This window comes from Perca flavescens, chromosome 23 (assembly GCF_004354835.1).
Source record: "Perca flavescens isolate YP-PL-M2 chromosome 23, PFLA_1.0, whole genome shotgun sequence".
NCBI classification, from domain to species: domain Eukaryota; kingdom Metazoa; phylum Chordata; class Actinopteri; order Perciformes; family Percidae; genus Perca; species Perca flavescens.
In genome coordinates, this window is record NC_041353.1 from 1,378,902 (window position 1) to 1,394,848 (window position 15,947).

Below are 15,947 nucleotides of genomic sequence, written 5' to 3' on the forward strand. Positions count from 1 at the left end.
CGTTGGCCCCAAGATCCTGGTTCCAGCTGTCGCCGTGGTCCTGCTGCACTCCCTGCTAAGCTCAGCGGTGCCCTGCAATGTCATGCTGCTTCCTGCTGAACCCTGCTGCTTCCTGCTGAACCATGCTGCTTCCTGCTGAACCCTGCTGCTTCCTGCTGAACCATGCTGCTTCCTGCTGAACCCTGCTGCTTCCTGCTGAACCATGCTGCTTCCTGCTGAACCCTGCAGCTTCCTGCTGAACCCTGCAGCTTCCTGCTGAACCCTGCAGCTTCCTGCTGAACCCTGCAGCTTCCTGCTGAACCCTGCTGCTTCCTGCACCTCCTACCAAGAGCCTGGGTCTGTCCGAGGTTTCTTCCCAAGAGGGAGTTTTTCCTCGCCACTGTCGCACTGCTTGCTCTTGAGGGAATTACTGTAATTGTTGGAATTGTTGGGGCTTTGTAAATTATAGAATGTGGTCTAGACCTACTCTATCTGTAAAGTGTCTCGAGATAACCTATGTTAAGATTTGATGCTATAAATAAAATTGAATTGAATTAACAGAAATTATATTAAAATTTTCACTTCTGTCTTAAACATTCTACGGAGCAGAATTCCATAATTGTTTTCATATCGTTTGTACAAAGATCTTACAGGCACAAGTTATCTGAAGCGCGCAAATTGTTATTTTACAATAATTTGGACGACGAAGATAGTTTGTGAGCCAAAGAAAATAACTTTACATCCAAATTACTTTGTAAGATTATAAGTTATTGTCTCCTATGGGCACACAATACCAAGACTATGTTTTAAGAACTTTGTTGTCTCCGTATAATTCTGTTTCTAGGATCAAATATTTTCCAGATTAAACACACCTTTAGATAGTGACGATAGTTTCTAAAAATAAATTACAAAAACTAAAGCAAAAAGTCCTCCTGAAACAAGTGGAATTATCTTGCAAATGTTTAAAGTTTAGAGCTGGGTATCGAACATGAATGTATTCAAACGTAACTGAGAAGAGGACTAGCTCTTATTTAACTGTATGGTTTCCGTAGTGTCAAAAACTATTTTGAAACTGTTTGTTTCTGACTTAACCCTTGTGTTGTCTTTGTTCTCAAAATGTCTAAATCAGAAATATGGGTTTCTTTTTAACTATGTAATTTTAATTACCCAAAAATAACAGATTATTCCATACAACGCGCTTCGCAAGTACAACAAAAGATTGGATCTCTACTTTCATTGAATTTTGGGCTACCCTTCTTTTAATGTAAGTCAAAATCATGCATTTCCTATAAATTAGTTTTTTAATTGACCATGAATTCCAAAAATTTGTGTGAAACTATAGTGTGTTTATACATGGTAGTGAAAAAGAAAGTGCCAAAAGTGTCGTAAAAGAGATCCAAACATCAGAAAAAGTGTTGATTTTCAACACAAGGGTTAAAATCATAATTTTTTCTTCCAGTTTTGAGACAAACTTTGTTTTTCAGCTGCTTCTGTTTTACACGTTTAATATATGAGATTATATCTGTTGTTTTTTTGTCTTACAAAGTGTTTTGTAGAAAAACATTTTGATATTCATGAAAATAAAGTACCAATGAAAGATTTTCAGTATTTGTACCTACCAACTTTTTCATATTTTTTGACTTTATTTAGGATACCCAGCTGCTCTAAACATCATCACTGATATTTGGTGTTTTTTATTCAGAAAAATATATTTGATTTGATTAATTTGAGTTTTTCTAAGACTTATTTACTTGGATTATTCTGTCTTGTTAGAATAAAAGGGAAATGAATGCTCTCGGTCGGTTTTTAAATTAAAATATGTCTCATAAAGACAGATGTTTGTGCTTGAGAGGTTATTTAAAAAAAAAATGGAGCCAACAGACACGTTTACACTAATAAAAGTGATGTTTAAAACATTAAGATTGTCAGATTCATGCTGGTGTTATTTTTCTCAGAAGCTCAACGACAAACCAAACTTTTTACAACGATTAGACGATGCAACCAGTTATCTTGAAAAATATATTTCTGCTCGACGCGAGAAAACACGAACACACAAACAGAGTTACGACAAAAAAACCAACAAAGAAATAAAACTGATTGTTGACTCGAGCGTCAAGGCAACAGCCGCTGTGTTTTTTTTCCCACCTCTGGTCCCAACATCTGCCTCCCATTTTGTGTAAAAAAAAAAAAAAAGAAAATAGTTTTGGCACAAACAGTCCTTCAAAAAACATGAACAGACACTAAAAACCTGGATATGTTTTCTTCTGATCTGAGATTGTCGCCGAACGTTTTGAAGTGAAACTCTGTAGAAAAATATAATGAGGCAATATAAAAAAGACGGAATGAAAAGTACTGCAAGAGTTCAATGGATAGATTTACAAATGATTCTTTCTATATAGCTTATAAATACGTTATCTACACAATATGTGGTACAAAAATACTATATAGCATTTAGTGGGCACTGGATTTCCTTTGTGTGTGTGTGTTTTTCTTTTTTCCCTCAAAGTCAAAAACAACATAAAACATAAAAAATAAAACAGATTATGAAGACGTGGAACTGGTCAGGCACAAGTTCGTTCATTGTTCGTGTTTGGGGAAAAACGCTGCGTCCTCCGTAGAAGCTACGGCGTGTTCGCTGTGCAGCTTTCGGGGCGATTCACCCGCAAACAAACGCACAAACACACACAAAGAGTTTCAGTCGAGCGTCTCAACGGGAACAGAACGCGGGAAACACAAGCGTACGTTTTGGTTTTAAATCCCGTGTGAACATCACAGAGAATCGGAGGATGTGAGTCATGCGAAATCCATTGTTTTTAAGTGTGTAGTGTTTAGTGGATAAAATATGTTTTAGTGTTTGTGTGTACGGAGGCCCTGAGGGGACGAGACAGAGAAAAAAAAAAAAAAAAACAGTTTCTAAAACACAAAAACAAGCCAAAAGAGGCCGATTGTCTTCAGATCAGGAATGCACCGAATCCAGGATTGTGCTTCGGATTCGGCTGAATATTGGGCTTTTTGACAGGGTTCTGGTTTCTGCCGAACCTTAGAATTTTTTCCAAGGGAACCGAACCCTACGCTTACACTCGGCGCGCTACGCTGGTCACCGTAGTGACGGCGCCGTTGATTACAGGAAGGTGTTTACGTAGGTGGAGCGTTCAATGCAGCAGGCTGTGAGGAAGTGGACATGGATCTGGTGAGCAGAAAAAGTTGTTGTTTGGCAGAACTTTGTCTAAAGAAGACCAGTCAAGTCCAGCTACACGTTCAATCTGCTCAATGCTGATTGGTCTGGTGGTGGCGAGGACCCTAAACTATACACAACATGGCCGCTGTTACAACATCTGGTCTGAAACATCTGGAAGAATACGAGTTGTTCATGAAGGAATCTCCAGACAGCAGCCAGAATGCAGCAACTTCAGGTACAGCAAAGGAAGGACAGTCCCTGTTTACTTCATTCATGAGTTTACTGGGTTCATGGACTGAGGATGGGAGGAGGAGTCATCACAATCTCAACCAGGGGGTTCAGGGTTCAGACGAACCCCAAAAAATCTGGATTTGATGCATCCCTACTTCAGATTTTCTTGATAGCTTATAGAAACGTTTTGTTGCTTCAGGGCCTCCGTAGTATTTCATCAAACCGCTGCAGCCTTCAACAATGCTCTCCGAGCTGCTCCTGGTTTGACCGATTGATTGGGAAATAAATATGTGCCTTAACGTGTTTAGAGCTGCAACGATTAGTCGATTAATCAATTTGTTGATTAGTCAATTGACAGACGATTTAATAATCGTTTTGTTCATTTTTGTAAAGCAAGAAGGCCAAAAAATAGCTTGTTTCATGTCAGGATTGGATACTTTTCTTTGTCGTACAGAACAATAAACTGAGTAGCTTTGAATTTTTGTCGGACGAACTATTAGCAGACGTCACCATGGACACGTTTCACTAGTTTGACATTTTAATACCTAATCAAGTGTGATTCATTTGTTTGATTTATTGGATAAGTGTGTTTAGAGCTGCAATAATTAATCAATTCATCAGTTAGTGGATCATTAGAAAGTCGATTGGCAACTGTTCTGCTCATCGAATAATTTGAGTCCTTTTCTTTTGCCGGTGTTAATTTCATGCTTTCCTTTTTCGTACAGGATATAAAAAACTTCCTAACTTTGGATTCTTGTCAGATGAAACAAACTATATGCAGACGTTCCCATGGGTATGTTTCACTATTTTCTGACTTTTCATTGACAAAACGATCGATCGGCTAATCGAGAAACTAATTGGCAGATTAATCGCTGCAGAAAACAACCGTTAGCTGCAGCTTTAACCGAGTTATTGCTTCATGACTCACATCCGCATCAGACACGATCCTGCGAACCAGAGGTAAATATAAAATCAGAGAGCCAGTACCACGTTCTCACACCATCTCTCCAGTTTACACGGTAACTACAGACACCGACGAGCCTCCTCTTCCTCTTCTTCTTCCTGTTGATGTGTCTCATATTTGGCTTCAGATAAGTTAAAACGTCCCGCTGTCTGTCCGTCTGTCCGCTTTTTGTCCTTCTTGAGCCTCTTTTCCTTTTCCCCCCGCTTTAAGGCAACTTATATTTGTGATGATTTTTAATAAAACCTTTTTCTTAAAAAAAAAAATGTACAAATTTCTTAATACAAACCTCTATGACGTCATCAGTAAACACTGTATAGAAAATATATAAATATGCTTTTCTCTTTTTCAATGTACAAATGTTCTGCAGCGACCGTTTAGTCTTCCGTTTTTCCCGCAGTCTCCCGTTTTTAAAACCTCATATATGCACAATTGCTATTTACAGTGAGGGGGGGTTTTGGGGGTGAAGGGGTGGGGGGTTATTGTGGGCGCTCACGAGGAGTCCGTGCACGGCGAGGGGGTAGAGGTGGTGCGAGTAGCTGCGCTCGGTGTAAGGCGACGGCGGGCAGCTCTCGCAGTTCTCCTCCGCCGACAGGTACTGGCTGCGCGGCGTCGGCGGCGGCGGGAAAGGCTCCGAGTCGTAGTTGAGGTCGCTGGTGTAGCCCTTGGCGGCGGCCACGGCGGACTTGAGCGGCGCCCGGCGACCCGGCGTGTAGTCGCTGTCGCACACGTCGGTGCTACACGGGGTCGTGGGCGGGGCGAAGTGACGGTAGGTGTATGGCCGGTAGCTGGAACACAGAAACACAGACTTCAGAAACAGAATCAGGAAGATAGTTTATTGCCACAGTAGTTACTAGGAGTGCATGTGTAATATTATATCTAGGGGTAATATTATATCTAGGGGTAATATTATATCTAGGGGTGTAATATTATATCTAGGGGTAATATTATATCTAGGGGTAATATTATATCTAGGGGTAATATTATATCTAGGGGTGTAATATTATATCTAGGGGTAATATTATATCTAGGGGTAATATTATATCTAGGGGTAATATTATATCTAGGGGTGTAATATTATATCTAGGGGTAATATTATATCTAGGGGTAATATTATATCTAGGGGTGTAATATTATATCTAGGGGTGTAATATTATATCTAGGGGTGTAATATTATATCTAGGGGTAATATTATATCTAGGGGTAATATTATATCTAGGGGTAATATTATATCTAGGGGTGTAATATTATATCTAGGGGTGTAATATTATATCTAGGGGTGTAATATTATATCTAGGGGTGTAATATTATATCTAGGGGTAATATTATATCTAGGGGTAATATTATATCTAGGGGTAATATTATATCTAGGGGTGTAATATTATATCTAGGGGTAATATTATATCTAGGGGTGTAATATTATATCTAGGGGTAATATTATATCTAGGGGTAATATTATATCTAGGGGTGTAATATTATATCTAGGGGTGTAATATTATATCTAGGGGTAATATTATATCTAGGGGTAATATTATATCTAGGGGTGTAATATTATATCTAGGGTGTAATATTATATCTAGGGGTGTAATATTATATCTAGGGGTAATATTATATCTAGGGGTAATATTATATCTAGGGGTAATATTATATCTAGGGGTGTAATATTATATCTAGGGGTGTAATATTATATCTAGGGGTGTAATATTATATCTAGGGGTGTAATATTATATCTAGGGGTGTAATATTATATCTAGGGGTGTAATATTATATCTAGGGGTGTAATATTATATCTAGGGGTGTAATATTATATCTAGGGGTAATATTATATCTAGGGGTAATATTATATCTAGGGGTGTAATATTATATCTAGGGGTGTAATATTATATCTAGGGGTAATATTATATCTAGGGGTAATATTATATCTAGGGGTGTAATATTATATCTAGGGGTAATATTATATCTAGGGGTAATATTATATCTAGGGGTGTAATATTATATCTAGGGGTAATATTATATCTAGGGGTAATATTATATCTAGGGGTAATATTATATCTAGGGGTAATATTATATCTAGGGGTAATATTATATCTAGGGGTGTAATATTATATCTAGGGGTAATATTATATCTAGGGGTAATATTATATCTAGGGGTGTAATATTATATCTAGGGGTAATATTATATCTAGGGGTAATATTATATCTAGGGGTGTAATATTATATCTAGGGGTGTAATATTATATCTAGGGGTAATATTATATCTAGGGGTAATATTATATCTAGGGGTGTAATATTATATCTAGGGGTGTTATATTATATCTAGGGGTAATATTATATCTAGGGGTGTAATATTATATCTAGGGGTAATATTATATCTAGGGGTAATATTATATCTAGGGGTGTAATATTATATCTAGGGGTAATATTATATCTAGGGGTGTAATATTATATCTAGGGGTGTAATATTATATCTAGGGGTGTAATATTATATCTAGGGGTGTAATATTATATCTAGGGGTAATATTATATCTAGGGGTGTAATATTATATCTAGGGGTAATATTATATCTAGGGGTGTAATATTATATCTAGGGGTGTAATATTATATCTAGGGGTAATATTATATCTAGGGGTGTAATATTATATCTAGGGGTGTAATATTATATCTAGGGGTAATATTATATCTAGGGGTAATATTATATCTAGGGGTGCATGTGTAATATTATATCTAGGGGTGTAATATATCTAGGGGTGCATGTGTAATATTATATCTAGGGGTGCATGTGTAATATTATATCTAGGGGTGCATGCGTAAGATTATATCTAGGGGTGCATGCGTAATATTATATCTAGGGGTGCATGTGTAATATTATATCTAGGGGTGCATGTGTAATATTATATCTAGGGGTATATGTGTAATATTATATCTAGGGGTATATGTGTAATATTATATCTAGGGGTATACAGTGGGGGAAATAAGTATTTGACCCCTTGCTGATTTTGCAGGTTTGCCCACTTACAAAGAATGCAAAAATCTACAATTTTAATCATATGTACATTCTAACAGTGAAAGACAGAATCCCAAAGAAAATTCCAGAAAATCACATCATATGAATTTATTAAAATTGATAACCATCTGATGAGGAAAAACAAGTATTTGACCCCCTGGACAAACAGCAAGTATTCTGGCTCCTACAAGCCAGTTAGTCTTTCTTTAAGACACAGCCCCAATCCGAACCAATTATCTACATCAAATACACCTGCCTCACCTCGTTACCTGTATAAAAGACACCTGTCAACACCCAAACAACCAGCATCCAACATCACCACCATGGGCAAGACCAAAGAGCTTTCTCACGGACATCAGGGACAAGATTGTTGATCTGCACAAGGCTGGGATGGGCTACAAGAGAATCGGAAAGCAACTTGGAGAGAAAAGATCAACTGTCGGTGCAGTTATCAGGAAATGGAAGAAGCACCACACCACCGCCAACCTCCCTCGGTCTGGGCCTCCACACAAGATCTTGCCTCGTGGGGTGTCCCTGATCATGCGAACGGTGAGGAATCATCCCAAAACCACAAGGGGGGAACGGATGAATCAAATGAAGGCAGCTGGGACCACAGTTACAAAAAGAAACGGTTGGTAACACACTACGCCCGTCATGGATTGAAATCCTGCAGCGCACGCAAGGTCCCCCTGCTCAAGAAGAAACATGTACAGGCCCGCATGAAGTTCGCCATTCACCACCTGGACGACTCAGAAGAGGCCTGGAAGAAGGTGATGTGGTCAGATGAGACCAAAATAGAACTTTTTGGCCTCAACTCAACTCGTCGTGTTTGGAGGGCAAAGAACACCGAGTACAACCCAAAGAACACCATCCCCACCGTCAAGCATGGTGGTGGCAACATCATGCTTTGGGGGTGCTTTTCAGCCAAGGGGACGGGACAACTCCATCGTATTGAGGGGGAGGATGGGCGGGGCCATGTATCGTGGAATTCTGGACCGACATCTCCTTCCCTCAGTGAGAGAGCTGAAGATGGGTCGAGGATGGGTGTTTCAGCACGACAATGACCCTAAGCACACCGCCAAAGCAACAAAAGAGTGGCTGAAGAAGAAGCACATCAAGGTTCTGGAGTGGCCTAGCCAGTCTCCAGACCTGAATCCGATTGAAAATCTTTGGAGGAGCTTAAAATTCGAGTTGCCAGGCGACAACCTCGAACCTGAATGATTTGGAGGCTGTCTGCAGGGAGGAGGGGCCAACATCCCTGCCGAAATGTGCACAAACCTTTTCACCAACTATAAAAACCGTTTGACATCTGTGCTGGCCAATAATGGCTTTTCTACAAAATATTAACATGCTGTTTGTCCAGGGGGTCAAATACTTGTTTTTCCTCATCAGATGGTTATCAATTTTAATAAATTCATATGATGTGATTTTCTGGAATTTTCTTTGGGATTCTGTCTTTCACTGTTAGAATGTACATATGATTAAAATTGTAGATTTTTGCATTCTTTGTAAGTGGGCAAACCTGCAAAATCAGCAAGGGGTCAAATACTTATTTCCCCCACTGTATGTGTAATATTATATCTAGGGGAATATGTGTAATATTATATCTAGGGGTATATGTGTAATATTATATCCAGGGGTGCATGTGTAATATTATATCTAGGGGTGCATGCGTAATATTATATCCAGGGGTGCATGCGTAATATTATATCCAGGGGTGCATGTGTAATATTATATCTAGGGGTGCATGCGTAATATTATATCTAGGGGTGCATGCGTAATATTATAACCAGGGGTGCATGCATAATATATCCAGGGGTGCATGTGTAATATTATATCTAGGGGTGCATGCGTAATATATCTAGGGGTATATGCGTAATATTATATCCAGGGGTGCATGCATAATATTATATCCCGGGGTATATGTGTAATATTATATCTAGGGGTGCATGCGTAATATTATATCTAGGGGTATATGTGTAATATTATATCTAGGGGAATATGTGTATTATTATATCTAGGGGTATATGTGTAATATTATATCTAGGGGTGCATGCGTAATATTATATCTAGGGGTATATGTGTAATATTATATCTAGGGGTATATGTGTAATATTATATCTAGGGGTATATGTGTAATATTATATCTAGGTGTATATGTGTAATATTATATCTAGGGGTATATGTGTAATATTATATCTAGGGGAATATGTGTAATATTATATCTAGGAGTATATGTGTAATATTATATCTAGGGGAATATGTGTAATATTATATCTAGGGGTATATGTGTAATATTATATCCAGGGGTGCATGCGTAATATTATATCCAGGGGTGCATGCGTAATATTATATCCAGGGGTGCATGCGTAATATTATATCATGGGGTGGATGTGTAATATTATATCTAGGGGTGCATGTGTAATATTATATCTAGGGGTGCATGCGTAATATTGTATCTAGGGGTGCATGCGTAATATTATATCCAGGGGTGCATGCGTAATATTATATCTAGGGGTTCATGTGTAATATTATAACCAGGGGTGCATGCATAATATGTCCAGGGGTGCATGTGTAATATTATATCTAGGGGTGCATGCGTAATATATCTAGGGGTATATGCGTAATATTATATCCAGGGGTGCATGCGTAATATTATATCTAGGGGTGCATGCGTAATATTGTATATAGGGGTGCATGCGTAATATTATATCTAGGGGTGCATGCGTAATATTGTATATAGGGGTGCATGTGTAATATTGTATCTAGGGGTGCATGTGTAATATATCTAGGGGTGCATGCGTAATATTATATCTAGGGGTGCATGCGTAATATTGTATCTAGGGGTGCATGCGTAATATTGTATCTAGGGGTGCATGTGTAATATTATATCTAGGGGTGCATGCGTAATATTGTATCTAGGGGTGCATGCGTAATATTGTATCTAGGGGTGCATGCGTAATATTGTATCTAGGGGTGCATGCGTAATATTATATCTAGGGGTGCATGCGTAATATTGTATCTAGGGGTGCATGCGTAATATTATATCTAGGGGTGCATGATATATCAACTCAATATCGTTATCGTGATATCACGTTGCGCAAAATGTGATGTTTGTGTATATTTCAACAGAGTGACAGTCTAAGTGAAGAAATACAACAAAACGGAATCAGAATCAGAAAAGAGAAAGAAAAGTTGTGTCCTGTTCTCTTTATTTATATATTTTATACTGTACAACAAGTCTGTGTGTGTGTGTCTGTGTGGACATGGTCCTTATTTATTCATTCATTCACGTTGGACCAGTTAATAATGTGAGATAACGTTAGATAATAATGTGAGTTAAAGGGAGAGAACGTTAGATAATAATGTGAGTTAAAGTGAGATAACGTTAGATAATAATGTGAGTTAACGGAAGATAACGTTAGTTAATAATGTGAGATAATGTTAGTTAATAATGTGAGTTAACAGGAGACAACGTTAGTTAATAATGTGAGTTAACGGGAGATAACTTGAGTTAATAATGTGAGTTAACGGGAGATAATGTGAGTTAACAGGAGATACAGGAGATAACGTGAGTTAATAATGTGAGTTAAAGTGAGATAACGCTAGTTAATAATGTGAGTTAACGGGAGATAACGTTAGTTAATAATGTGAGATAACGTGAGTTCATAATGTAAGTTAACGGGAGATAACGTTAGTTAATAATGTGAGATAAGGTGAGTTAATAATGTGAGTTAACGGGAGATATTGTTCGATAATAATGTGAGTTAACGGGAGATAACGGTAGTTAATAATGTGAGATAACGTGAGTTCATAATGTGAGTTAACAGGAGATAACGTTAGTTAATAATGTGAGATAAGGTGAGTTAATAATGTGAGTTAACGGGAGATATTGTTAGATAATAATGTGAGTTAACGGGAGATAACGGTAGTTAATAATTACCTGTAGGATCTGTGTGTTGAGGGGCTGTTGGAGGAATAACCAAACTCCATGGTGTATTGAGAGCGGACCGTTGCCGGAGATGGAGGAGGATTCAGGATCTGGAACAAAATAATTAAAAGTACTTTATGATCAGAGTTTTACTACAAGTCGGCAGTTTAGGAAGAGAGAGAGAAAAAAAGAGAAAACCTGTAGAAATTACACCTCAACGTCAAAAGGCGACAAATGTTAGAAAAGACACAAAAAAACCTTGAGAAAAACTTTTTAAAAAGCGCCAAAAACTTTGATAAAAACCTTCCAGAAAGGGGATAAATAAGTCGGAAAATTGTTGAACAAAAATGTTGAAAAAAAGCCCAGAATGGATTGTTGCTTATGGCTTGTTGTATGTTTATCATTGTAAACTTTATTGTCCATACATGTTGGACATTTTTGCTAAATAACAACTTAAAAACAGCCCCGAAATTCCCACCAGACTCCATGTAAATAATCAGGACTTTTAGCGTGTATAGAGCCAGCATATCTCCACCAGACTCCATGTAAATAATCAGGACTTTTAACATGTATAGAGCCAGCATATCTCCACCAGACTCCATGTAAATAATCAGGACTTTTAGCGTGTATAGAGCCAGCATATATCCACATGTAAATGGGTGAATTAAGGGTTTATTTCAACCAAACCAGAGTGGTGATTGTTGGAACAGTGGAAAGATGAACCAAGACGGCTTTTGGTAGTTTTATTTAGTTTCTGTCCACTTTGAATGAAGTGTGTTTTACGATGATAAAAGTCCTGATTATTTACATGGAGTCTGGTGGAGTCTGGTGATGGTGATTTCGGGGCTGTTTCATGTTAAACTAAAAGGATCTTACTCTTTAACTAAAAGGTCTATCTCTGTAGGGATCCATCCCATAATGTTGTCAGACACTTAGAATAATAATGTGAGTCTGTCAGCAGCAACAACAGAACTTTTAGTGGACTCTAACTGCTGCTGAACATTAGTCCTGTAGGGTTACATCACAGCTTGGTTCAAGATTAGTCACTTAGATACAAATTCAGAAGTTAGAAAAAGTTCGAAAAGTTAAAATTACACTGTGTACTTGTTTACAAAATGAGTTGACAATAAAGTTGTGGAGTCTCACCGGAGGGAAGTATGTTCCCTTGGTGCTGGACGAGCTGCTGGACGAAGCTCCGGTAACGTGAGCGCGGTCGTACGGTGGCCCGCTGCTCCCGCCCATGATGCTCAGGGAGCCAATCACAGACTTCCCTCTGGACATACCTGTGGGTTTGGAATCAAACGTCAGCATCACGTTTACTATAGAGATGTTCTGATACCGATACCAGTACCTGAAAAACCTTTGATGCTGTCTAAAATGCTGGTATCTGTGAATAATGGGGTTTATGCATAGACAGTATATATAAGAATGGACCAACAGATCCCGTGTCTCTGGTCTGAGACCAGTGGAGGATATCAGAAGTCTCTTTCCCGGTGCTGGCTGAGTGTTACTGAGCAGCCTCCAACTGAGCTTGAAGACGTAGATGTGACGTGAGCAACGTGTCTGAAAGTGTGAAGTCTTCTGGTAGCTGTGCCGAGAGAAATCTCAATCATTCCCAATCTCACAGAGACGGAGAGTGTAGGTATATGTAAGGAGATAACATAGACACAGGCTAATTACTGATCACTAACATGCTAGTTAACATTAGTAATTACTGATCACTAACATGCTAGTTAACATTAGTAATTAAACCTAAACAGATAATTGAAGTCCAAACTGCCTGTGAGCTTCTCCTGTACTATACGGTAATTCCTCTACTGTGTGACAGTAAGTCTCGTGGTTATGACCCAATCGTTAGCCTATTGTTATAAAAGCGTCTGCTACGGAGCCATAACGTGAGCTACAAGGTAATGGAGCCTTTTATACATTGTCGTGTTTCTTTAGAAATAAACAACGGAGAAATAGAGTCTTTAAACGCTTCAGATGTAAAGTTATTCTTTGTCAAAGTGACGTCAGAATGAATGGGAGTCAATGGGATGCTAACGGGAGGTGATGGCTTGGTAGCATCAGAATGGAGCCATAGGAGGTTTGAGTTCTGAAGAGAAGCTGACCCCCCCCTTTGGGTTTATGTACCGATCCGATGCCGTAGATTAAGTCATGAAGAAAACCTACTTTAATGTTCTTTTTCTGCAGTGAAAAATAAAGTTGTACGGCATATATTATTTGCGTTTGTTTGTGGATTTAACCTGAGCCAGACCGACAACACTCCATCCATACAGGGATAGTAGTATTCAGCTGTTATACATTATATCATCATACAGATAGCAGTATACAGCTGTTATACATCATATCACCATACAGAGATAGTAGTATACAGCTGTTATACATCATATCATCATACAGAGATAGTAGTATACAGCTGTTATACATCATATCATCATCATCAGATAGTAGTATACAGCTGTTATACATCATATCACCATACAGAGATAGTAGTATACAGCTGTTACAGCATCATACAGTTATAGTATACAGCTGTTATCATCATATCATCATACAGAGATAGTAGTATACAGCTGTTATACATCATATCATCATACAGGGATAGTATATACAGCTGTTATACATCATATCATCATACAGAGATAGTAGTATACAGCTGTTATACATCATATCATCATACAGGGATAGTAGTATACAGCTGTTATACATCATATCATCATACAGAGATAGTAGTATACAGCTGTTATACATCATATCATCATACAGGGATAGTAGTATACAGCTGTTATACATCATATCACCATACAGAGATAGTAGTATACAGCTGTTATATATCATATCATCATACAGAGATAGTAGTATACAGCTGTTATATATCATATCACCATACAGAGATAGTAGTATACAGCTGTTATACATCATATCACCATACCGAGATAGTAGTATACAGCTGTTATACATCATATCATCATACAGAGATAGTAGTATACAGCTGTTATACATCATATCATCATACCGAGATAGTAGTATACAGCTGTTATACATCATATCATCATACCGAGATAGTAGTATACAGCTGTTAGAACAGAAAATATAGGACACGCTGGTATCAGAGCAGTACTGGGTATCAACCGATACACAAGTTCAGTTACCAGAATAGGTATCAGGACATCTCTTATTTATTATAAATAACATAGTTAAGGTTATCTTTCTATGTTTCTATCTAGCTTCCCAAAACTGTACATACTGTATATTATATATATATATAGATATATATAGATATATATATATAGATATATATATATATAGATATATATATATATATATATATATAGAAAGATAAGATATATAGATATATATATATATATATATATAGATATATAGAAAGATAAGATATATAGATATATAGATATAGATATATATATATATATATATATATATATATATATATATATATATATACTATCCATCCATCTTACCATCCATCTTTCTCTCCTCTCTCCTTTCTCTCTCTCTGGAATACTTTAAGGCCTGTATCCATCTCTCCATCCATCCATTCATCTCTCTCTCCTCTCTCTCTCCTCTTGCTCTCTCTCCGTTCTCTCTTTCTCTTCTCTCTCCTCTCCTCTCTCTCTTCTCTCTGTCTCTCCCTCTCCTCTATGTCTCTCTCTCTGGAATACTTTAAGCCCCGCATCCATCCCTCTCCTCCCTCTCTTTCTCTCTCCTTTCCTCTCTCTCTTCTCTCTGTCTCTGGAATACTTTAAGCCCTGCATCCATCTCTCCATCCATCCCTCTCTCTCCTTCTCTCTCTCTCTCGCCTCTCTCTCTCCCTCCCTCTCCTCTCTCCTTTCCTCTCTCTCTGTCTCTCCCTCCCTCTCCTCTCTCCTTTCCTCTCTCTCTTCTCTCTGTCTCTCCCTCCCTCTCCTCTCTCTCTTCTCTCTGTCTCTCTCTCCTCTATGTCTCTCTCTGGAATACTTTAAGCCCTGCATCCATCCATCCCTCTCTCTCTCTCTCCCCTCTCTCCATCCATCCATCTCTCCTCCCCCTCTCTCTCTTAATTACTATGCACATCATGTCATTTATATATAGTTTTGTAATATTTCTATTTAAAATTGTAAATTGTTTTGTTTTAAATTTGTCATACCTGCCCAGGGACTACAGGTGGAAATTAGCAATTGTTGCTATAACCTGGCCCAAGACATATTCTCTTGTTTAACAAGTTTAATGTTTATTTGTGCATTGTCCCTGTTTCAAATAAATCAATTTCCAATTCCAATTCACCTCTCTCCATCCATCCATCCATCTCTCCTCCCTCTCTCTCCCCTCTCTCCATCCATCCATCTCCCCTCCCTCTCTCTCTCACCTCTCTCCATCCATCCATCCATCTCCCTCCTCTCTCTCTCCCTCTCTCCATCCATCCATCTCCCTCCCTCTCTCTCACCTCTCTCCATCCATCCATCCCTCTCTCCCCTCTCTCCATCCATCCATCCCTCTCTCTCTCCCCTCCATCCATCCATCTCCCCTCCCTCTCTCTCTCTCCATCCATCCCTCTCTCTCTCCCCTCCATCCATCCATCTCCCCTCCCTCTCTCTCTCCATCCATCCATCCATCCATCCCTCCTCTCTCTCTCCCCTCTCCATCCATCCATCCATCCTCTCTC

The 15,947-nt window shown here is 38.5% G+C and overlaps 2 protein-coding genes across 2 annotated transcripts in view; both read right to left on the reverse strand.

Annotated features, from left to right (window-relative positions):
* Positions 1 to 15,947, reverse strand: part of LOC114550445 (NLR family CARD domain-containing protein 3-like) — a 689,968-nt gene that overhangs the window by 559,364 nt on the left and 114,657 nt on the right. The gene's annotated exons all lie outside the window — the stretch shown is intronic.
* The window catches only part of lrp6 (low density lipoprotein receptor-related protein 6), a 75,088-nt gene continuing 63,982 nt past the window's right edge, over positions 4,842 to 15,947 (reverse strand). Inside the window, 4 exon segments of the mRNA XM_028571227.1 lie at positions 4,842 to 4,869; positions 4,871 to 5,137; positions 11,297 to 11,394; positions 12,431 to 12,567. Of these exon segments, the coding sequence (XP_028427028.1) occupies positions 4,842 to 4,869; positions 4,871 to 5,137; positions 11,297 to 11,394; positions 12,431 to 12,567 (530 nt within the window).